The following is a 25,242-nucleotide window of genomic DNA, read 5'->3' on the forward strand; positions in this document are numbered from 1 at the left end:
TCATGCGATCGGAGTTCCATAGAGCTAAAAATGAGACACAGCCCGTTTGCTGAGGAAATGCAACAAAGAGGGGCACAGGTTCAGCCAAGCATCTGTTTTGGCCATGAAGCTGCTCCACCAGAACCACTGAGTCTGATGCCAGTGCTTGGGCAGACAGAAGAGTGTCGGTGTGTATTTCTTCAAAGACAAATCACATCAAAAATAAAAGCAATGGCAGCAGGAACAGGAGGGCAGCTGATTAATAGCTGTTCAATATGAGTAAGTGTGACTGAATGCTATTTTGCTAACACTTAATATACATCCTGTGATTTACAGTGTAATTTTGCTGCCAGGTATGAATAAAAATTTTACTGGAGAGAAACAACTGGGTATGTTAGTCGCAAAAAAATATTTATAGCGGTGTTTTTGTGGGTACCTACAATGTGTAATGCTGCGCAACATTAGGGGAAAAATACGACAACCTTATTCTTGTTGTATAAAAAAAAAGGGGAAGAACAGCCATACATTAAATGACAGCCCACATACCTCAGTATTAGTCTATACTGTAAAACACAAATTGTAGTTTGACTCATTACACCCACACTACCGGGATTTATTATCATGTCTTTCCCGTCATTTTATCTTTATTAAAGATATATAATCATACAACATATGGACACGGGGATAAAAACTCATCTTCAGTGTTTAAAGAGGATACTAGTAATTAGTATTTTATTATTATTTCTGTTGTTGTTCTCCACCTTTTAAACTTTAATTGCACTAGAAAAAGATTTTTCCCAAATTTCAGTTTAGCTTCTCAGCTCTTTATCCTATCGGTTCTCCGTATTCACGGAAATACTCAAGCAGAGATGCATATATGTTTATGTACACATATATGCACCAGTGGCGTAAGGGAAGCAGTGCTTGGCCAGTTAAAGCTAAAAACAGACATCAGTTAAGAGGATAACCAGTTTAGAAAATGGATGGATGGACATTTAAATGAAACCTGAGGAGCTCTTCCTTCGAAACACTTTGACAGAACGTTTTACAGGACTGCTGAAGCTGAAGCTGTGCTACCGGACGTTCAGGTCAGCTTCCAGTCAGAAACACCACGCGCCCTGTGGGTATGAGGGAGAAAGCTGTTCTGAAGAGGAAAATAAGTCAGCTTGTCAGTGAAGTCATGTTTTAGTGTGTATGACCAAGGTGTAAAGAGGTGCGATGAGATTGTGTGACGGTCATGAAAAACACATTTTCGCCCGTCAGATGAATAAATGAAGCGCACCCCTCTGCAGAGAAGTGCGAAGAAAGTTATTTGAGGGATTACAGCGTGCCCCAGCAGACGAAGGGTGACGGAGAAATGGCCCGTCATGTGACAGGTGGCGGGAAGCTGCGAGAGAGGTGACAAACACAGCAGAAACCGAGAGGATCGGGCCGTTAAAGAGGCAGGAGAGGCGAGCAGGAGACGTCAGCTGATCTCTGGATTGCATCTCACCTACAAGTCATGCCTCTCTGTGTGCATGAGACCTCTCAGGCTAAATCTTCTCTGCACTGAAATCTGGGAACACGGTGACAAGCACGAGCAAGTCATCAGACGGGTTGTAAACAAAGTTTGTCCAAATTAAACTTTATGTGGCGCTAAACCTTAAAACTGAGTGAACCTGAAATGTCGCTGATGATCCCTCACAGCGCAGGAAAACTATTACCTGTTAGTTTCAGCTGTGCATGTGAAAAATTAAAGTTAAATCAAAGGCCCCCAACTTTACAGGTTAAAAACAAAAGACAGTCTTTTTCTATAGACAGCAAGACGGGCTTCTTCATACTCTGGATTTGACTGACATGTCAGTATCAACATCAGTCTGTCCTTCCTTCTCCGACAAAGGTCTGTCCACCTGGTACCTTACACGTCTTTTTGCTTTCTAAAGGAATCTTGCTGCCTGAATCTTCAGAGCCCTGTGGTAGCACAGCACCCTTTGCTTCTTTCTTTGTTTAACTAACATTAATTTTCAAGTTAATAAGTAAGTTAATCAAATTCTAAGTCAGACAACCAAAACAATGAGCTGAAAGAGGCTAAAAAAAAAGCCCTGAGGGAGCTGTAGAGGTGGCGATCATTATTTCCTGCATGTTTGCCACTTCGACTGACACCTTTCACAGCGCGCATAATCATTTGATCCATTTTTTACGTGAAAAAAATCTTCGTTGGTGCAGCTTTAATATTACAGTTCAGGTTTCTGTGCAGCATCAGGCATCGCTGTTTCACCGACACTTTCACTCCTTTAAGTTTCAATTTGTCACTTTCTACGTGCAGCAGATTTCCCACTGGCACCAGGATTTAATTTAGACCGATAGGATCTATCTACAATATCTCAACTGCCGCGGTGAGAAGAGGAGATGGAGCTGAAACACATGCTTTTAAAAAGAAAATCTCACTCTCACACATTTAAATTTTTATCTTAAAATAAATACACATGAGGCCTTTCAGGCTTCTGGTCTTACATCGCTCCTGCTTGAGTGGCGTCTCGTGCCAAGAGTAACAACCGCTCCCTACCATTGTTAAGATACACAATCAGACAGGGCACCACGGTCCAATCAGATCTGGGCACCGAGCTCCTTCAATTTCCCATCGAAACATCCGACAGCCCCAAGTGAAGCTAGCTAACAATTCATAACCTGGACTCACAATGACGCACATCATTAACTCCACAAACACTGTCTGTATTTACTCGCACAATTTCACACTCTGATGTAAAGATGACTTATGAATGAGTGCTATGAATGTTAACAGTGTAACAAGGCTGATACAGGCTGCTGACTGCCAATAAGTAGCATCATTCAATAAAGGCCATTTGCAGACAGAGATTAAAGTCAGCGGTGAAAACGTCTGTGCTTTCAGAAATGCTCCGTGTCTTAATGTTGCTTCTGTTTTATTAAGAAGAATATTCCAAACTTTTTCCAGTCTCAGTGATTTTCTACTGTAGAATCAACATGACATTTTATTTTAGAAAAATCTGAAAACAGGGGGCTAGAAAAAAGTTGAACTTCTTTTTTTTTATTCCACTGGCAGATTTAATTTTATAAAAAATAAAACTTTTAGGACACAGTAAGAGCCATAAATAAAACTCGGTAAAAATCTGTAATCCCATGTTTTATAGTGAAAAATGTTAATGTTCAGAGAAATAAAACTTAAGTAGTGGAATCACTATAAACCTTCAACAAACCACATCTAGACTTAACAGATCATGGACTGTAAACACATACACAAACTTACACACTGGCTCCAGCACTACAACAGTCTTAAGTGTTTAATCTGAGTGTGTTCTACCTTAAATATGAGAAGCAAGACAGTAAATACAAGCCAATGACAAAATGTGATTCACATAATAAGAGCCTTAATCATGCTACTGCAGGAAATTAACAAAACGTAATCAGAGGTTCTGGCTTTCGTGGCCGACATTGTGCTCCTGCTTTGAGGATGAGTTCCTGGGGACTATATTTGAGCACCGCTCAGGAGGCTGGTACTAAATCTGAATTCCAGGTATTTTTGTTGGGCAGTGCCTCCGATCTTGATGGATCAAAAGGATGTGACGTCGCAGCAAAACAAAGACAACAAGCACAACAACAGCGTCCACCGTTCTACTGCATCTGTATGGAGACCAACCGAGACTTTAAGAGGAGAGACAGAGGAGGACGCTCAACAAAGATGATTCAGACCATATGCAAAAAAAAACTGAAATGTTGGAGTTTCTGAAATGATGGAAAACTGTGTCACCTTACATTAGCTGTTTTATTTTTAAGTTGAAGTGTAACAGACCACATTGAAAATGCCAGTCCACCTGTGATCACTACAACAGTACTGAATTACAGCTTCCTCAGCTGTAGACTGAGTAGACTGAGTTGGCTCCACATGTTCAGTAACTGCCTGAACAAGTAAGAATTGTGAACCAGATTGTGAGACTTCATAAAGATGGATGAGGGTACACGAGCATCAGCAGGCTACTCAACAAAGTCAAAACACAGCTGCAGCAGTGGTTAGGAGGTACAGGAAGAGCCAAGCTACCAGTAACATGGATCACACGGGGTCCAGCATCTTTGGCGTGGACCTGGTCAGGACTAACACAGTGACTGCTCAGGGCCGACCGTGAAACGCAAGGTTGCATGAGTGCAAAAGATGACTGTATAGACAATATAACTTTACATCCAAATACTGAATGAAAAGATGGCTTCCAGTCGCAAGAGGCTTGGCGGGAGAAGAACTTACCAACATGACAATGATCCCAAACAGCCAGCAACAATCACACAAGAGTTTTTAAAGAAGAAAAAAACACAAAAACTATGAACTGGCCAAGTTTGTCCCCTGACTTGAATCCAACAGAACAACTTTGGAGTGTTTTAAAGTGGTAAAGGTAGAGCAACAAAGCATCTGTCAAAGCTGGTATCATCTATGTCCAGGAGGAAAATAAAAGGCATACACAAACATACATACACATACAAATTAATTGGCTTTCTTCTACTATCAAATGAACAGGACTTGTATTTGTTTAGTTAATTAAGCTGTTAATTCTTTCTGTTCTTCAGCAGGAACCAGTGGACTTGGGGCTGAGAACCCCCAAACAGAGGAAGAAAGTCAAAACCTATTCCAGAAAACAAGCTGGTTTGGATTTTTAAACTCCTTGTTTACCATGAACACAAAGGTGCAGCGTATCCGGATCTAATGTGAGACTTAGATGAAGGGACCTAACAAAACAGAGACATGTAGAGCTGCGGTGAAGCAGCCAGCAGGTGTTAATAAACGCAGACTTCTCGCCCTCAGACACACGTGCGCCGACCGGACGGAGCTGCTCCTGGTATTCAACACTGATGGTGTGTATTCCCCGGGCACCTTGGCAACGCTGCACTCGTGCCCCTGTATGAAGTGGTCAAACCATATTCTGCAGACACACTGTTTTTCTGGGCCTCCGTCCCCCCGTCCCCCCCTCCCCACCCCCCCTGTTGACTCACTGACAGCCTGTTATGCAATTGCTGCATTAAGGCCAAAAAACCAAACATGCATAGGGACGGTTTTATTCCTCTCCCACCTTCGCGCCCCCCCCCCCCCCCCCCCCCCCCCCCCCCACACACACACACACCTTGTGTCCCTCGCTCTTCCACCTCGCTCACGCTTTTCTGACACCGAGCTGGGGTCGCAAATGCGTGTGTGGAATCACTAAACAGCGTCTCTCTCTCTCTCTCTCTCTCTCTCTCTCTCTCTCTCTCTCTCTCTCTCTCTGTGTGTGTGTGTGTGTGTGTGTGTGTATATGTGTGTGTCTGTCTCTCACTGTGTCTTGTTAATTCTCAGCCTCCGCCGGTTGTGACACCGCGGGGAAGTAGCCTACTTGATGCATACGGATTGGCTTTGACACATTGCGGATCTCTCCATGGTACTGAAAAGGGGGCCGGTGGGTGTGTGTGTGTGGGGGGGGGGGGGGGGGGGGGGGGTTGGGGGAGTGCTTTTTAGTTTCCTTCAGGAGCGGTGCTGCACCAAGAAGCCTAAAGAGGCGAACCGGACTGACTCTGGTTTCTAACCTCTCCATCTGGTTCCCGGAGAGGCAAGAAAAACTGACCGCCCGACGACAGCTGTCACGTTGGGATCAGTCTGTGGCTCATACCGCAGCGGGAGCACACTGAGAGCGTGGAAGGCAACTTACCATGTTGACTTCAGACACCATGTCAATACTGGCGATGTCTATGCTCATGCCAACATCCACGGGGGCGCCTGTGGAAAACAGGACCGCAGAGCATTAGTAGGCATGACAGCGACCCCGCCGAGCATCACATGTTAGGTACATGATGAGCGCAGCGCAGCGCAGACTCTGGTGGCTTTTACCTCCAAAGTCAGGGCGCAGTCGGATGTCATAGCCCTTCAGCAGCTTGTCCACGGTGGCTTTCACGTATGACATGTTGCTGGGTTCATTGGCACTGGAAAAGGGTGGGTAGGGGATGGGGAGGGGGAAGGGGGGGGGGGAGCACAGAAACCACATCTCAGTTCAGAACTAAGGAAATCTCACGGGGGGGCCCCGTCTGAAATAAGACGTGACACATGATGTGAGGGTATGATCAGAGCTCACCTTTGCGTCCCGCAGACCACAGTCACCAGGAGGGACAGGCAGAAGATCCCCAAGCATCCGCGGTCCAGAGTAGTCCACATTACCACTAACTCTGATCCTGCCAGCGACTTTGACACAAGATTTCAGGGATGCAATTTTTAGGCTGCAAAATTATTCCAACAGCAACGCATGCGCGTCGTTTAACCAACATCCAAGCGTCGGTGGCGAGGTGAGACGGGACGAATTTAGATGGGAATGTAGCAACGTATAGGAAAACAAAGAAAGAAAGAAACAAAAACAACCTATAGGTGTTCACCTGAAGAGTGGAGGCTGGCGCATGAAGCGGCACATGCGGTCTCTGAGCACCTCTAGATGTCAATACTCAGACCCCCCCCCCTCCGGCGTTCCCTGTCAGCTTATTCCAGCAGACGCAGTGTCCGGAGCAGGTCTGCGTCAAAAGCTGGTCTTAACCGCTGCCGCTCAACTTGAAGAACCTGACACAGTGAGCTCCGATCGCGGCTCTCCGGTCACCTTTAGTGAGTTGGAAGAGAGAGAGAGAGAGAGGGAGAGAGGGAGAGGGGGAGAGAGAGAGCGCGTCACGGAGTTCAGGCACGTCTGAGGAGCAGCGAATTTTCGGGGCTCCGTCAGACAGGGGGATCCCATCCAGCTCTCTTCACGGGCTGCGCACCAACCCAGCGCATTGTTTCAAATCCCAGTTAAAAAAAAAAAAAAAAAAAAAAAAAAAAAAAAAAACGTTAATAAACGCGACGCACGACCAGCTGATGAGACAGGAGACAGATAGAGATGTGCTGCACGGGAGCTGAAATGGCTTCTGCTTCGCTGGCAGGGCGGCAAGGGAGCGGAGAACTGTCCCCCATCTGACCCGTCTCAGTGTTTGTCATATTATTTAGTCAGAATTAGTCAGAATTTAGTGTGGCGCCCTGGTTTTTGGTATTTTCACAATGTTAAGTAGCCTACAGTTCAGTGAATGAGAAAACAAAAAAAAAAGATTCCTTCATCCTTCAGCCAAACCACAAAGACCTCTCCTGACTCCCTGAACACTCTGCAGGACTCTAGACAAGAACTTCCTCAAGAACCCTGGAACAGACAGGTCAGTCCCTCACTGACCTCCATGACTTAAAGAGTCTAAAAAAGAGATTTGGTTGGAGATGGTAACTTCAGGCTAAGTATTAAAGATGTGCTCTGGTGTCTGAAGCAAAAACCTTGATCTGTCTCCTGACGTCCACTGAGTCCTGGCTGATGACTTCTGACCTTTTCCCAGTGGACGCTCTGAATGGTTTTGCTTCTGGTGTTCACAGACAACTGGTGTTGTTTTGGATGTAGTAAAGTGATACATTGTAATGCTCAGTTTCTAAGTTACTTTACAAAGAGTAAGGGAGAAAGGCGGTGTTGGTGATGTTCATTATAATAAGAATTTAGCAGCAGGAAATGACTTGACACTGAATTGCTCACAGCACACAGGCAGACCTCTAATTTAATCATTTGAGAAGGATCATCTGCCTTTACACGGAACACACAGCTGCCTCAGCACTGGTACAGTCAGGTGGGGAAGCTTCATTTAGTAATAAGAAAACATCTGGTTCAAGTCTTGTTGGGACTTGAGCTTTCAGTAACAGCCAGTCTGAATGTGTGCCAGCAGATGATGCATTAACTGTCTATATTCGCAGATAAAACAGCAGGGCCCTTCCTTGTAGAAGGAAGCCCGTCTGCTTTCAGCAGGTCAAGGTGGCCTGGCAAACTTAAACATCCTGTCTAGGCTTCCTTCTGTGATCTCTAACTACTTTATCCTAACGCTATTGGTGCCAGTGTGCCTGGGTTCCCTGTTTCTTCCTATGTAATGCCAGCACCCCCAGATTAGACACAGAAACGGTGGCTGGCAATGCTATGATGTTGAAGGAAATGGACTCATTTATTAGTAGCATGCATTGTCAAAACAGGATTGCAGGTGGAAGGATTGCACCTGGTTGTTTGCTCACAAACTCTGCACAATTTGCTGATATGCTAACACTGACAGACTTGCTGTCGAGCTGTGGCTAATGCTACCTGGGGTGCCTGTCAAAATTAAGTTCATGTTCAGAGAGATGAGCCATTTCAACATTTCTGAAGATTTATTAAAAAAAAATCAAAAAACAAAACATATCATTTACAAAAGTATTCTGATCGTTTGCTGTGGTCAGGTGCATTCTGTTTGCTTTAATGAAATCTACAGAACAGTGTACAAAAAGTGAATTCGTCTGAATACTCTCTGAAGCTACTGTTGGATATGGATTTAGCAAGTGAAGAAAAGTGAAGATTAAGGAGAGTGAACAGATTAAGACACAGCCGAGGAGGAGCAAGACCAGACAGCAGTTGAGGATGTGCATCACAGGAATCTGGCTGGATCACTCTATTTACCATGCTCTGATCTGTAACCCTAAGTGCCTCTTTGTTCCAGCTCATCTCCACTCTCGTGTTTTCCAGCAGGACCATTCTGTGGTCCTCCCAGAGGGACTGATGTCCGGGAGTTTTCGGCTGCCTGTCCCATCTGCTCCCAGCATAGGGTCTCTCTACAAATCCTCGGTGGGTTTCTGCAACTTAAACCCTGGTCCCAGAACACTCTGGACTTCATCACAGGTTTGTCACCATCAGATGGTAATACAGTCATCCTCACAGTCATAGGCACCTTCTCCAATCTTGCACGGCTCATGCCATTGTCTAGATCAGCTTGTGCTAAAGAAACTGCTGAGCTAATGCTGCAACATGTCTTCCACCTGCATGGCAGGTTTACAAAACGGCTACAAAAGTTTTTGAGTGAATTCTAGCCAATCAGAAAAGGCCAAAGTCAGGGGTGGGAGCTCATGTCTGCCAATCAGTACGTGAACGCACCTCTGGTCTACTTCTCTTCTCCTGCCGAGGCTTCAGGCTCGTATTAGCTGTTGGAAGACGTCACTATGGCTGACTCACAGGCAAGCAAGATCCCAAATCCTGCATTAGGTGAGACAGACGACACGATGAGGAGGACACAGGTGAAGGGCTGAGCGGAGTGAAATGGAGCAGAGAGAGGGAGGGAGAGAGGGAGGGATGGGAAGAGCAGGGGGGGTTTGCTTTTTAGTCTCATGCTAGTATTAGCTTGATATCCAGTGTGTTTGCTTATTTCTTTTTTAGCGTAACATGCCCTGAACTCCCCTACCATTCTCTCCTCCATGCCACCCAGAGGTGTCACCCACGTGAACAAACAACACCAGCTGCTGCTCCACCTGTGCTCCTGCCCCACCCCCACCTCCCCCACTCCTCCTTCTGCGCCTTCATTTCCCTCCATCTGCCTCCTCTCCTCCTCCCTCTGCCCATGAACACTGTGTGAAAAGTCTTCCCGGGAACTTCCTGCTTCTGACACTGGAACTAAAAATGCACAACTTATCTTGCATGGTTGCGGTTACGCAGTTCATTGCACTGCACTGCAGCACGAGTTGTGTGAAGCAGCTGAAGGCATCTCATCCAGTCTCATCCAGCAGGCCTTCAGATTACAGTCTTAGTTAATTACAGGGCTAACTCTGGTGTAATTATTAGGTAATTGTGGAGCACTTATTAAACAGTTACGGGTTGTAATAATGCAGCTAAATGAGCACGAATCAGCATGTCTCAGCCAGTAAGTACCAATACCAGTAAACCTATAAATGACCTGCTATGTTGTCACACACACAGACACACACACACATTCCCACCACTTTAACATAAGATAAAATAAAATGTACAAAGATGTGCAGAAGTAATGAGGCTAACAGTGTAACTCCATCAGGTACTGAGGTAGATTCTTCATTTGTTAAACTGAAGCTGGGAATAGGTGTGTACAGTGTATGGTACACACATACACAGACACAGTCTGAGTTCTGTATATGTAGTATAAAACATATAGTGGGGTCCAAAATGTGACACCACTTTCCAATTCTTGACTGTGCAGACGTAGAACTACTGCCGCTACAAATAATAATAATAATAATAATAATAATAATAATAATAATAATAATAATAATAATAATAATAATAATAATAATAGCACAAACTAATTATTGATGAGCGATCTCATTAATTAGCAGTATCATGGTGCTAAGTTGCCATGTTGTGCAGCTAGTTGAATACTGGCCTCACTACCACTCCACTGACTGTAAGGAGCTAAATAATATGACGAATGAAGTAAAGGAAAGCACATTCTGGATAATGTAGTTCTTTACATGTATGAAACACAGTCCGCTGATCCAGAGGACTCAGTCCATGGACTACAGGGAGTTTTCACTGCAAATACATGCAATCAAAAGTCTCTCTTATGCTGGTGTTATACTTTCTGCATCTATGACTACATCAAAACATGAAAAGGGTATTTAAAAGTCTAAGGTTTGTCCCTTTTGATTTTGACATGGGTGTAATTTCCATATGCAGTGGAAATGAAACATGTACATGTACTTTTTTGGGGTAATAGTTTAATTCACTGTTAAAAAAAAAAAAAGTCAAACATTAAGATAAGAAATTCTTTATTAGTCCCTCAGTGGGGAAATTGCATTTAGCAACAGCAAGGGTACAGTACAGTAAGTGAAAGTAAAATATAAGTAAGACCAATATGGCCAGAACAAGATTAAATAAACACTATTCCAGCAGTAGAATAACTAATAAAGATACTAAACTAAGAAAATAGCTGCTGTAAAAAAAATAAAATATACATATATACATACATAAATAAATATGAGATGGAGGTTGTTGAGTTGAGTGACTTTCGTACACAATAAATATTGCACACTAATAATTGAGTTATTGCACATAGATATTACACTGAGACAGTAAAGCAAGAGCTCTTTATATATGCAACACTGTCACAAAGCCTTTTTATTCTTATTGTAGTTATTACCACACATTAACATTATTTCTCATCTTCATTCACACAGCTACAGTCTCAGGTACTAAGACCACAGAAGGTGAGTTTTAGAAGCACTTTTACTATAGAATGTCATTAAACAACTTTGTCTTGTAATGTACTTTATTTTAATATCAGGACTTTTGTTGCTGGAAATCTTGACTTTATTGTAAATCAGCTTCATCGTTATAATGTACTGACTCTTCCACTAGAATTATGACCTTACTCTCACAGTGTTACAACTTCCCTCTCAAAAATGAAACCTATTTTCAGTCAACAGCTGTAAGGACCCTTTCTTTGAAGACCTTATTATTGTACATTTTCACAGACGATGTGTTACTTGTTCTATTCATGCCCCAGGAGAACGAACACGACTGTTCCACAGTAAAAGTATGAGTCATCCTGATAAGGTATGAGAGTATTCGTCTGATATTTGCAAAGCCTTTTAAATGAACGTCTCATTAGCTCTACCCGCTGGGTTTGTATGAAGGGCGTCAAGACTGTGTGCAAAGTGACTGATGGGATAATGTGAAGCATGTTTAATGTGTCTCTCCTTTGTGTGTGAGCAGGGTTATATATCCTTCTCTCTGGCAGTGCTCTGCTGCTGCTGATAATTATGATCATGTGCATTATTTGTCCTGATGGGCCTCAACACTGTAACAAGTGTACAACAAGGAAATACAAAGATGAATGATGTGACCATTGTTGATGTGGCTGACACACACAGGAAATCTTTAGCATGGAGGTAACAAAACAGTTACCAATCTCAAATATAATATAAATATAATACAAATATTTGCAGAAAAATCTTTTTTGTATTTCACAAGGTGTGGCTGCATCACACAAACAAATGATTTCTTTGGTTTATTGTTATCAAGAAAAAAACAAAAAACAAACCTAAATTCTTGATGGTGTCAACATGTCAGTTCTCAATATTGTCGGTATCAAAGTTAAATAGCAAAGACTGTGTTCAAAACTCAACAAAAAATAAATAAACCATCACATAACAAAATGAATATTTAGTACTCCTGCCATTAGCACACAGTAGCGCTTTAATCCTGGCTGTTCTCCATGAGCCTTTCACACTGTTGAGGGGTAATCTTCTCCCATTCTTCTTGAATTACTGTTTTTAATTCTTCCAAATTCTTTGCTTCCCGCATTGAAACAGACCTTTTGATAATCCACCAAAGATTTTCATTGGGGCTCATGTCCGGGGATTGAGCTGGCCACTCTAAGACCTGGATATTGTGCTCCTGCAGCCAAGGTCTACTTGACCTGGATGTGTGGCAAGGGGCATTATCTTGCTGAAACATCCAGTTTCGACCTCGGTGGAACAGTGCATGTGCAGAAGGGAGCGTGTGGGTTTGGAGAATGGCACAATACTTATAGCAGAGTTCAATGTGCCAACACAGACAGTGAGGTGACCAACGCCAGCAGCACTCATACATCCCCAAACCATGATACTGCCTCCACCATGCTTGACAGTAGGTACTGTACATGCTGGAGATAGTGCCTCACCTGGCCTTCTGCATAGCCTCACATTAACACAAGGAGCATTAAGTTGGAAACTGGACTCATCTGACCACAGAATCTTCTTCCAATTCCTGGCTGTCCAGTCCTTGTGTGCTTGGGACACAAGAACTTTCAAATGTGGCTTTATATAGACACAAAGCACCCTAACAAAAATTGTCTTCAGTAAAAAGGATGATCTTCATTAGTGGGTCAGTGGTACCACAATACTCTCTCTACTTTCTCAAGTATTTTTATGGAGCTAATCAATTTGAAGTTTTTAATGGCCGATTTTAGGATTGGTTTAGTATTGTGGCTGTGACTGTACAAAAACAATCTGCACTTGGAAACTTAAGAGTGATTGTTAATGCAATATATCACAAATGCATGGGGTGTCCGAAAACTTTTTTCCACCACTGTATAATGACTACCTGTCAGACACCAAGGCCATCAGATGTTTGTTTTCCATAAGAAGGTCCACAACACAATCATCTTCATGTAACTGATGAGAATCAGCTGATGACTGTTATTCTGGGTCAGGGAGACAGTGACCCACCTCTAATGTTTTTCAGGGCCAGCGAGGGTGTGTTACAACTGCATTATATACAGGGATGACTAATATTTAATCCTCCACCACTTACATATATGAGGAAACACAATATTATAAACACCTTTAATGCACAGTCCAATGTGACCACAATCACACTATTATGAATCCTAGTAAACACAAGTATAATGTCTAATCCCTTCAGATCAGAGCGAGCTATAAAGGTGCTGACAGCTTAACTTCAATCCATAATATGAAGTAAAAACGAATCTTCATGTCATCGGTTGCATTAACCACCTGAGTTTGCACCACTGGTCCCGATTTCATTTAATATAACTAGTCACATTAGTTTGACTGTCAACCTGAACTGCAGGTGAACTGTTGTTCGTCTGATTCGTCTGAATCGCTAAAACGTAGGTTTTGATACTGAGGTCTGGGACCAGGTTTGTAAAACTCCGCATCCCGACGCCCGTCACTATGTGTAATGCACAAAAATTAACTACACACCTACAACGGCAGAAGCAGTGACACTGTCAATTCAAACAGAAAGTTTTGCCGTCATTTCTGTTTTAGCTAACGTGATAACCAAAACCCTCCATACATTTAACTGGGTACGTTAGCATTAGCAACAGCCAAGCTAATCTTGCTAGCGCAACCGACGAGATACAGCTCACAGCTAGCTACGAAGCGTGAAGAGCCAAGTCACTAAAAAAAAAGTTTGAATCAAACGTTATTAATGAGCCACATTAATAACCACTACTACTCCTCCTCCTCTTCTTCTTCTTCTTCTTCTTCTACGACTACTTTCACTTCTACTTTTTCTCTGGGTTTAATGGCTGATCGCAAACCAACGTATTAAGGTTTATACCACCACCTACTGTTCCGGAGGGTGTAAAAAAAAAAATCAGGGCTTCATGCAGGGCAGAAAAAAAGAAAAATCTTTAAGAAAAACAAAGAGAGCCTTGCAGAAGCCCATCATTTTCTCACCCATCTCTAAAATTCTATCTGCCAAACATCAAACATCACATTTATCTCATGTACATTTAAATAAAAGGTCGATTTTAATCCAGCATGTCCATGTCTTATGCTTGCAAGAAAAACAAAACGCGTCCTCTCTTCTGCATTTCCCCTTTTAAAGCTTTCATCTTAATTGATTTCTGTATGTTGTCTCCCTTTGATGTCAGTGCTCCATAAATCCCTTTCATAATTTTAATTTTAATTTCCAGCGCTTTCTTTATGATCTGGTCTGCGTTCCCCACCCTCTACACCAACATGAGCAGGAACCCAACAGAACTGTACAGTAATTCCAACTCTTCCTATCCTCAGCAATATCATAAATATTTCCATCAATATTGTTTTTTTCTTTCTCCATCAATTTGGTGTTTATTGTTGGCAACCCAGCTTAGCTTTATCAGTTTCTTTTAAAAGTCTTAACCATATATCTTTCCTGTTGTTTTCCCCAAGAGACCTGACAATGAAAACTCTGGGTTTTTTTCTTCTTCCTCAGTGACGGTTATTTCTTTTAATATTGTATTTCCTGCGATGAGACAGTACATGTTCCACTGTTTCTGGTCGGCCACTGCGTGTGCATTTTCCTTTTGGGTGCTTGCATATTTTAAATAATGTATGGTTGGAGTCCTGTATGACCTATTCTCGGGCAGGTGATGACATTTTTGTCCCTTTCGTTTCCTGCCCTCCATCCTCCCAGCACCAACCTGTCTTTGAATATTACATAAATATTATATAAATGTCCTCTGGTTTCGTTGTCATCCCAGTGCTCCTCCCGTACTGACTGTGAATATGTCCTAATGAATGTCTCAGTTTCAGCTTTGTCTCATGGGACTTGTAGGCCTACTTCTTTACATACATTATTGTAGCATAGATATTGTATTATGAAAACTGTATTAGTGAACATATTTATGTTTCTTATATCCAAAGATTACAGTGTATTTGAAGCAGTCTGTGAGTTGTGGAGAGAAAACGTAAAGTGTTTGAACTCTGCTCTCCTCCACTTGTGTTTTTTTTTTTTTTCCCACAGAAATTTTTCCACTTCAGCTGTTGCAGCCTGCATTTTCTTACTGGTATAAGATAAATATACTGTCCACAAAGCCTGCTGAACCTTGTGCAGTTCCATTCTCCATCATGTACAGTGCACTCTGCAGTATTATGCACCTACTCTCACTATTTTCCCGTCAAACAAAAAGTCCAGAATCCAATTATATGCTCTGCTGCATCAAAGAAGACACATATCACTACTTCCTTATTGGTCCGCGCTTCCCTGATGTCTGATTCCAGGCACAGTACCATTGTATTCTGATTCCCACTGCACCAGCTTTGATAGGAACACAAATGAGCTTTACGTCCTAGGAAATATGTTAATCTCTTTGATCGTTTGCTTCATGACTTTACACAATGGGAATTTTAACCTGAATTTTAAGCTGTACTCTTCTTCCAGTGCTACTATAGTACTGCCTCCAGTCTTTTTGATCTCCTCACTGTTATTGTTATGCTTTTATACTTGATCAGAGAATCCTGAGCATGGAGTTTTTTGGGTTTTTTTTTTTTTGTTTGTTTGTTTGTTTGTTTTCTGGCTTTTATAGCTTTTATTATAGCTGCTGTTCCACCAGGACACATCTGTTTCTTCAGCCGACTTAAATTATTCCATTAACTAGTTCGCTGTTGAATATGTTTACATCCATCAGGTTCTCCTCTTGAAGTTTCACATCGTTTTGTGCTAATTTCTTGGAAAGAGTCCCAGTTTGCATTTTCCAGTTTCTAATCCAGGAACTCTGTTTTCCTTATCATAGCAAATCTGCAAAGTCGTAATCACTACTTACTGTACTATGTTTTATCACAGTTCATTTGCTCACACCTGATGCTGCATTAGATGCAAATGTTGCATATGCTATCATTCTTCTAACTGTGGTACGTGTCTCCTGTTTACAAATGACATCAGGTTTTTCTCCCAGTTTATCCATATGCTTCTTAAACTCTTGGCCGTTTGCCTTTAAGTCCCCCTTGCGTTCCACTGACGTACAATTAACAAGATCCAGCCCAACGTCTGAGAGGATTGTGTATCTTCATTAGGAACGTCTCGAAACTGTTTCCCAGAGCAGCCCTTTCACATCTAGGTACTTATCAGCTGAGTCGACAGTTCGTTTAGTCCTTTGATTTCAGCTCTCTGACTGTGCTGAACGGTCCTTTGTCTCCACCATCAAGAGGACAAAATCATTCTGACTCACCATCAGAGTTTCCACTTCCAGTTTATCACATTCCTTCACATTTACCTGTGTCTTTGTTGCTAATGTCATTCTGTCGCTCCTGAAACCTTCTTTGCTGCCTCTGCAGAGCCGATTCTCAGCCTCGCTCTCGCTTCAGCTTTGAACCCTCTGCCCATTTGCCCGACTCATTTTACATTTACTACACCTTTGCTTTTTTTTTTGTTTTCTTCTGAGCCTTATTGTTATATATACATGGCAAAATAGATTTTACCCCATTATTTTCAAATGCCACCATTAGCCAGTGAGCATTAGTATGACTTTTGGGGTTAATTACATTACTAGGGAAACCTGTTAAGCAAGATCATTATGCCAGATGAATGCAATGTTCCATGACAAAAGAAAATAGAGCCACCCCCCCCCCCCCCCCCCCCCCCCCCCTCCAACACTCCACCCCCATGGCACGTTCCAGAGTTTAGTGGCTCCCTGAGCTGAATGTGTTTTGTGCAAGAAAACGCAATTAGCCTTTTCATCCTCACAAAACAGAAAAGTTGAGCTGAGCATAAAAAAGAAAAATCTGACTGTATCATCATTTCCTGTTTAGAGAAAGAGAAGCCTCATAACACTTGTTTATTCAGGGTCTGCTCTTCAGTTGTTGATCATCTCGCACACACGAACAAAACAACCCTAACCCTAATCTGTCATGGTTAGGCCTCTCCCTCATTTCCTCCCTCCCCTCCCTCGTGTTTCCTGTTTGTTCCAAGCTGGTCTCTCTCCCTGTTGGTGTGTGTTTCTCTGTCGGGGCGTGGCAATCCGGGTTCCCCCCCTGCAGCTCATCCACCTGTGTGCCTGAAGCTCGTCCAGTAATTGACGCCAGCAGTATAAATACTCCGGCTCTGCATGTCGGTCTTCGCCAGATCGTTCAGTTGGTCGGGGTGGTGTTGATGTTAAAGGCCAAACTCCAGTCCAGTCTCTTGCTTTGCTCCCTCGTGTTTGACTGAACTCTGCCTGATCTTGTTTCCGCCTGTGCCTCAGGTCCATCACCTCCTGCTGCTCCAGTCTGTTCGCCTCACCCAGCTCCTCGCTCAGTCTGCCTGTTCATTCTACCACCCTGCTCCCTCTGCCTGCCCAGTTCAGCCCTGGCTCAAAACCCAGCTCCCTCTGCCTGCCCTGCTTTGCCATCAGCCCTCATTCCCTCACTCACTTCAGTCCAAGGTTTATAGTAAATCTGCATTTGACATCTTGTGTCTGAGTACTCTGAGAGGCTTAATGGACATTGTAAAGGGTTATTTATATAACTCCAGGTGCTTCCATCATCTGGGATAAATCTGTCCTCATTATACATGAAGGGACCTCAGATATTGTGAAAGAGGGGATGGTTATCCCTAAAAGAAGGAGTAATCAAATCAAAGAGTGCATCTTGTAGGTAGAAAGGCAAAAGGTGAGCAGTCTGACTGGAGTGTAGAGCAGGCACAGCCTGATGTTCTACTGCTGAGAACAGCTGAACAATCTGGTGAAGATGAGTTGGAGAACCAGGGTTTAAATACTGCTGGGCTAATGAGCTGATAAGACTCAGGTGTGTTGGCTGATGCAATCTGAAGGTGGAGTCGACTGGAGCAGGAAAGGTGCTGGAAAGGATTAGCAGGATGCTAACGTTACAGCTTCTGGCAGCTGGAAGCACGAGCCATCACATCATTAGTATGCCTGGGTTTGAACACAGCATTTTCAATAAATGACAGGAGAACACATGAGCCTGAGGGGAGAGAGAAGAGACTGACAGGGGACAGAAGGAATTATTGTGATCGCCGTCCAACTTTGTATTTAAACTTATTTCTCGGTGAAATAAACAGTTGCACGAACTAATTCCAGAGTGTGTAGGTCTGTGTCAAGCCTTCACTCCTGGAGAAGAACAGCAGAGCAGTCACATTAATTAAGATTACCAGGAATGACACCAAGGTGGCCCCCAGGCATAAGCTAATTAAGTGGATCCTCGGGGGCCATTTGGTCACCAGAGTTTCTCAGCCTTAGGCTTAGGACTCCATCGCCCATTTTCACACTGGACAAAAAAAAACCCCCCACTAACATCTGGCCTTTGTCTTCAACAGGAAAGTTATCATTTGGCATTCATTCCCGGTGTAAATCATTCTGCAGTGGACACAGGCAGTTACGGCTCCAGCTCTGATCTGCAGTGATAGAAACATAGCGCATGATGCTGTGACGCATATTGAAATTCTGGACGTTGATACATAAATAGCCCGGAACATTTATTGTTTGTTTTTTTTTACAGTCTATGGGGACAATGTGCAACGGCAATTTTGTTCTTCATATGCAGCATTGACAAAACAGCGAGACAGGAGGAAGTATGTAAATACATCATAATCACTGGCCTCCATGCTGCAGAGGTGTTTCCTTCCTAAGTTTTTTTGAGTGAGCCTTCTAACCAATCAGATAAAGTCCAACACACAATCACTGTAGTTACATAAACTAGACTATCTGATCTCAGAAAAGATAAGTGCAAACACACTTCTTCACACACAGACAGAGCAGGGATAACAACTAAATCAAGGAGGTCCACATGAAATCCTAAAGCACCGTGTGACCAGGGCCTTAGAGGTACTGAGGACAGGCCAGGGTACATATGGGATACCCTGTAACCCTTCCACACATAAACACTGTTGTGCTGTCACAACAGACATTTATGCAGATGTAACACGTCAAATGTTGAAGTGCTCTCAGAGAGGAGAGAGGCTTTTTGGAGCTGCACAAATGAAGAGAGCACGAGGATTATTCTGATTAAGGTAGAAGACTAAGTGGGGAGAGTAAACAGTGTTTCCAGCCCCAACCACAGGCACAGAGCACGTGAAAATTCACTGTACTTAACCAGCCTTTACAGCCTGGGGTCTCTTTGACCCACAGGTCATGTGTCATGTGTCACGTGTCACTTTCATTTTCTGTTTTCTCATGTTTTTTAAAAGAGGGTACAGACTCTCCAGGACCACTCCACTATCGAAGTGGACAAGTACAGTGCTCTGGTGCCATCTTGTGGTGTATGATATTGATGTGGTGCACCCTACACTATTTTCCTAATATAAAAGGCTTTCACTGTGACATTAATAGAACCCGCACACTGAAGAAGGTATCAGTCAAGTGTGTCAGTCAATCAGTTTACCTATCAGTGAACATCTTCACAGGCTGAACATGTATTTCATTAACTGGAATATACATATTATGTAGAGCCTTAAATGTGTAGAATACATGTATTTGTGTATGTAGAGTATGTGTGTGGTATTTATCACAAGTTGAACTCATGTACCAAAGATATTTTGGTACATGACATGAGAGCTTGACCTCTTGATTTCTGATGCCAGTGAATGTTATCCAGGCAGAAATTATAATTATACATCCTTTAAAATGTAATTGGCAAAGCAAAGCAGTCCAGTTTTTTTTATTTTGTTTTGAGGAGATAGGGTCCAAAGATTAAGTGATGTGATACAAAGTATTGGGGCTTACAAAGACAGTGTAAACAGTGTAAAAATATCACAGCCAGGGCTTTTGAGACAGAAGTCCTAAACTATAGAGGTGACAATGGACAAGAAAGGACAGTTCACAAAAGGAATTCTGGGTATGATTTTGAACAGGGGGAGTCTACAAGTCTCCAAGACAATGTCTCAGTTACCAACAGCGCACATTTTATTTAGTAACGGTGGGACAAGCACAGGTGTTTCTAACAACGTTGTACTCAGGTGACCCAGTAAACCATGACAGTGTGATGCTGGGTCTGAAGCAGCTACATGTAATTCAGACATCATTTATCAAATGACTTACAATGGTTTGTCAATCTACACCCAAGCAACACTTAACCACTCTTAACTCTGTGTGTGTGTGTGCGTGTGCATGTGTATGAATGCATCTACACTCGTAGCAGTTTATTAGGAACACTTTGCTAAAAGTAAAGCAAGAATGCATGACGGTGATAATGTTCAATTTGTGTTGAAACAGACACGCACTGATACAGCCTCATGATAGCTTTAGGAGGCTGCAGTTCGTGGGGCTTTTGAACTGTATTGCCTTGCAGGTGTCTCTATTATTTTGTCCACCCTATTCATATAAATGAGTGTAGGCTGAGTAACAGAGACACCTCTCTGTATGATGGAGAGTGTCAGTGTCAGTGGTGATATTTGAATGTGTCTGAACATCAGATAAAGGCAGCAGAATTAAAAATGTGGATCCAGTTTTTTTTAAAAAGTGAATCAAATGAATTGTGCGTAATAATGTATTTAAACTGAATAACTGCATTAAAATACATCAAGTATTGATCCTTATTTAACACAGTGAAGTGAACCATTTCACCAAAACAGGATTTTGTCATCATTTCAGTGCTCGAGTGTTTCTTTTTATGTACTTGACCATAAGATGGCATCCTAAGTTTGATTATCTTTCGCCATGCTTTCAACAACAACAACAAAAAAAATCCCATCACAGTGAAAGGGGATGTGTGTTAAATACGCACTCTACATCACAGAGTAAATGGGAATTGATTTGACGGATTGTATTGAAATATTGATTATTTAAGAAATTGATGGCTGACCCTGATGAGCGGCTCGCTGCTCATTACTGAATGTGAATAGTGAGCAAATAAACCTGTCAACACAAAGCAGCAGAGTATAAAAGGGAATATAAAGTAAGAGGTGCTGCAGTTGTGAAGAGCTTTGCATGTTAATGTCTACACAGAACATAAAAGTTGAACAATGCTTGCTGTTCATTTAATATACAAATATTTGTGTTGTTTTTTTTAATCTATTGTCAGTTTATAGAGTTTGACCAAAGTGTTATTTCTTATTTAGAGGTGAACAGATATTGAAAATTATTATTGGTTTCAACCTAATATTGGTTTATAGAACTCATTTACATTTAAGAGTTGTACATTGGTAGATCCCAGAATCCCACATCCCAGAATGCATTGGACCAACAGATTTATGGGCATTAGACTCATTTTACAGTTTTTGTGGACTTCTATTCAAAATCTGTAGATAGATTAGAATCTATCTAAAAAAGTAAACACAAGTAAACACAGAGCACAGCAAAGAGTGGAGTGAAGAACCTGTGTTAATATAGTGCAGGCTGAGGGTGTGTCTGATGAGGTGATCGCAGACAGGTGGGCAGAGGTTCTGGCGGGAAACTTAAAATAGGTCAGCCACACCCAGGCCTAGGCACACACACACAGACACAAAAACAGATAAACAGGGGACAAACACTAGGGAGGAGGCTCCTGATGCTGTTCTTTACTTATTTTGTTCTTCTATTCCTGTTTGACAATTTGTCAGTGAACACAAAACAAGCGTCCCCCCAAATTAAACAACAAGCCCTCTGCAACAATACGCAGTGTTGTTATCTGATCTGATGCCTCCATCACTGAAGCGGCATCATTTGTCTGTGCCCTCGAAAGAAGCTTCCAGTCACTGCTGAGAAACACATCTGTCTAATGGTGTGTCAGTTCTATGGTGCCTTCTTTCCCTCCGACACACCAGAGTCATTATTCCTCAGGTTGTTGTCGGGGACTCGCTCAAGCGTTAACGTTCTCCCCAATATGAGGACACAGAGTGTGGAGGCTGGAAAACCAGGGAGTCAGTGATGGTTGGTAGTTTGATCTCTGGCTTTTTTGCAAGTGCAGCGGGATTGCACTCTGAACAGGGTTAGGGTTACGCACTCCAAATCAAGCAGACTCAAACCCAGAACCTTCTTGCTGTGAGGTGACAGTGCGGACCACTGCACTGCTGAAACTAAACCAGCATCAAGAAACACAAACAGTCAGATGATCAGACAGGCTGGAAATAGACCTCCAGTAAAACAGTAAAACTCTCAGACATCCATCACCATCACCGTGACATTTCAGGTAAAAGACAGACACAGTTTCCTGTTTCTTTCAATAAAAAAAAAATGTCTCTCATTTACTGTAATAGTTCACATCACTCAGTCCACTAAACCATCCAGTTTCAACCTGGAAAGAAATACTAAATTGGAGAAATTACTGTAAGGTGGCATGGCAACCAAGATATTATCCCAGTAAGCCTTTTTTAATATCTCCTCCTTTTCTTTCTTTTCAGAAAGCCTACCTCAGTACCTCTGCATTCTCAAAATGTGATGCTGTTAGTTTTTTTTTTTTTGCAAAATTTCTCTCCATTTAACTCATAGTCATTAGTTATACTATAAAACTTTAGAACTTAAGAAACATATTGAGTAAGTAAGTTCCAGATAATCCACCCCACTTATTCCAAACGACATATTTAACTGATCTACCTCAAGAGCCTGGTTTCATTAAGGCACAGCCCCCGCATGAGAAGCATGTTCATTTACCCTCGGCATCGTTTTTTTAATGTGACACATACATCACACAGTCTGATCTCTCATCACCATCAGTCAGCGTTTGTCAGCTGGAGCTCAATCACGCAGGTGAGCTGTCACGCATGCCATTAAAAACCCTCTTAAGACCTCCATCTCAGAGGCATTTTCAACTGTTGCACTTGTTTACTGGTCCCAGTGCAGCCATCTCTCAATAGATACAGACTCCGCAATGAGCTGGAGGCTTGTTCAGGATCAATAGTCCAGATAATGAAGGAATAAATGTCTCCTTTCAGCAGCTCTCGTGTCGGGAAGACCAGAGCTGTTTTTGGTTAAAAGGGGGGGCTGGATGTTCCAGTGAGGGCTGATGGCTGACTGAGGTATAAAAATGTGAGGGGAAAACAGGGGGGATGCAGATATTTTCAGGCACAGTACCTGAATGAGTATGTCTGTGAACATTTCTTTGTCCTAACATTTAGCATTGCTAGCATTTGCTAACTCGTACTAAATGCAAAGCACAAGTGAGGCTGAAACTGGCGCTTAATACAAACAAGGTTCAGTGCACAAGAAGGCAATCCACAATCTGGCAGAGGTATCAAAAACATGAGGCAACATCAGCAATAACCACAAGGAGCAACACTAGGAACAAAAGCTGGGACACTTGACACTATTGGGACGAAGACAATCTTGCACAGACAAAAGGGAAGACAAGACTTAAATACACTAGGGGGTGGAAAGAAGAATTAAACACAGGTGAAACACATTAAGGCGGGGCAGGTAATCAGAACTGGGGGGAAACACAGGAGAGCAGGAAGTGAATCTAGAATGGGTGGTGATTTCAAAATAAGACATGAACCAAATGTAAAAGGCAACACAAGCAAACAGAGACATCAGACCAGATTTAAGAGCTAAGCATGACACATTCATTCATTTGGCATTCTTCAGCCTCCGTACACTCAGGGATCTGACAGCAGCTCACACGGGAGAACCCGTCTGATAATGTCAGGGTGTGATATGATGGTTGGAAGGAAGGACAATTCATCTGAACAGCACAGACATCTCACAGCTTGTATTCAAACAAAGGAACAGGACACAATTCAGTCACTTTTCCATCATGTAATCAAGTTTTATGGAACTGGGACCCAGCTTTAGTATATTCCATGATACATCCACACTGTGGAGACAAAGACAGAGACTGGAAGGAAGCAGAGAGACGTCTCTACAAAACAAAGCTTTCTTGAAACTATAGTGTGTGCAGGCAGGAGATGAAAGCGCAGCCCATGACTGGGAAAAGAAGAGAGAAGTCATCCCATTCTAAAAGGCTCCCTGTCAACAGAGAACAATTGCTCCGACATTAGGTTATGAAGTGGAGGAGGGCAGCGAGGGAGAAAACCGGCGTGGAAGATGGCGTGGAAGGCCACTTTGATGCCACATGCTCTATGCTCACTGTCATGAACAGCGAGGTTTCACAGAGGAGCTGTCGTGACGACCTACCTTACTTTCTCTGAACACCATCCCCCAACCACCTCACACACACACACACACACACACATACACATGCACTGTGTGAGAGCCAGCTATGTGTGGCTGTCACTGTCCCTTAGTATAACAATCACTTGTCCACAGCAGATGAATCTGACAATCTGTTGTAAATGTTCTGAACAATAAATGTCAACAAATGCCACATATGGACAGTGAGAATTGGCCCAAATGAAACAAAGCTATATCTACTTCCTGCCATCCAACATTCACTCCTGACATCATATCAGTGTAAGGTACAGGGAGGATACAGTACATGAGTGTTTTGTAAAGTGATTTATTTTGAGAATGAAAATCATGCGTGGTGATTTTTCTTGACAGTTTTGACAGAAAAAGAGAGAGAGAGAGAGCTGTGCAGCTCTCCTCTTCTGGTCAGTGAGTCCCACCTTCCCATGATGTTGGTAACAGCTGTTCCCCCCCTGTAGTGTGTGACAACTCCAAATCCAGCCATCCACTGCAACAACACATCATCCTGTCTCTCATCCAGCATCCACTCTGCACTAACCTCATAATATTTATGTGCACATTCTCTGTTTACCTTAAGCACTGGTGCAGAGTCATCCCCTTACTTTTAAAAATGACCAAGCGTCCGTAAAGGTGCAACCCTTAAAATTCCTTGGCCTGGCAGAATAAGTAATGTAAGCACACAGGAAAAAAACAGAAACAAAAAACACATTCATGCTTCAAAATGGTGACATCTAACAAAGTGTTAAGAGACACTGGGGTGACTTTCCCGCTCACCACTGTAGATTTGTCCATCACGGCAGCTATGACATATTTAACTGAGTCAGAGAGCAATAGCAGAGATGAGAGCAGGACCCGTGTAATCATATACACATTAACCTTGCACACAGAGTTTGGGAACTACATCACAAATGCTTGGCAACAGCTGTCGTCTTCTGCACTACTGTATGTAAATAGCATGTATGCGTCAGCTTTTGTCCTCCACATCCAATTTGTGTGTCCTTGTGTCCTGTGGATCCTTGTTGCATTTGAATCCTGTGCAGAATCTACCAGAGACAACAAAAAAATGCAATATAAAAAGGGAAATTACAGAATGGAAAACACTTCAAATAGCTGTTGCTGAGAGAAACATTGGGTGTGCATAGCATCAAAAATGAAATAATT

The 25,242-nt window shown here is 42.6% G+C and overlaps 1 protein-coding gene across 2 annotated transcripts in view; it reads right to left on the bottom strand.

The window, feature by feature from the left end:
- The window catches only part of gabrb1 (gamma-aminobutyric acid type A receptor subunit beta1), a 42,337-nt gene extending 36,177 nt beyond the window's left edge, over positions 1-6,160 (bottom strand). The window contains exons 1-3 of one of the 2 annotated variants that reach the window (XM_041060536.1): positions 6,081-6,160; positions 5,840-5,931; positions 5,661-5,728 (exon numbers count right to left, since the gene is read on the bottom strand). In XM_041060536.1, coding sequence (XP_040916470.1) covers positions 5,661-5,728; positions 5,840-5,931; positions 6,081-6,160 — 240 coding nt within the window. Of the gene's footprint in view, positions 1-5,660; positions 5,729-5,839; positions 5,932-6,080 lie in introns of those variants that run through there. The other variant, XM_041060537.1, reaches the window with a different exon arrangement.
- Positions 6,161-25,242: the final 19,082 nt, after the last annotated feature.

This window comes from Toxotes jaculatrix, chromosome 17 (assembly GCF_017976425.1).
Source record: "Toxotes jaculatrix isolate fToxJac2 chromosome 17, fToxJac2.pri, whole genome shotgun sequence".
NCBI lineage: Eukaryota > Metazoa > Chordata > Actinopteri > Toxotidae > Toxotes > Toxotes jaculatrix.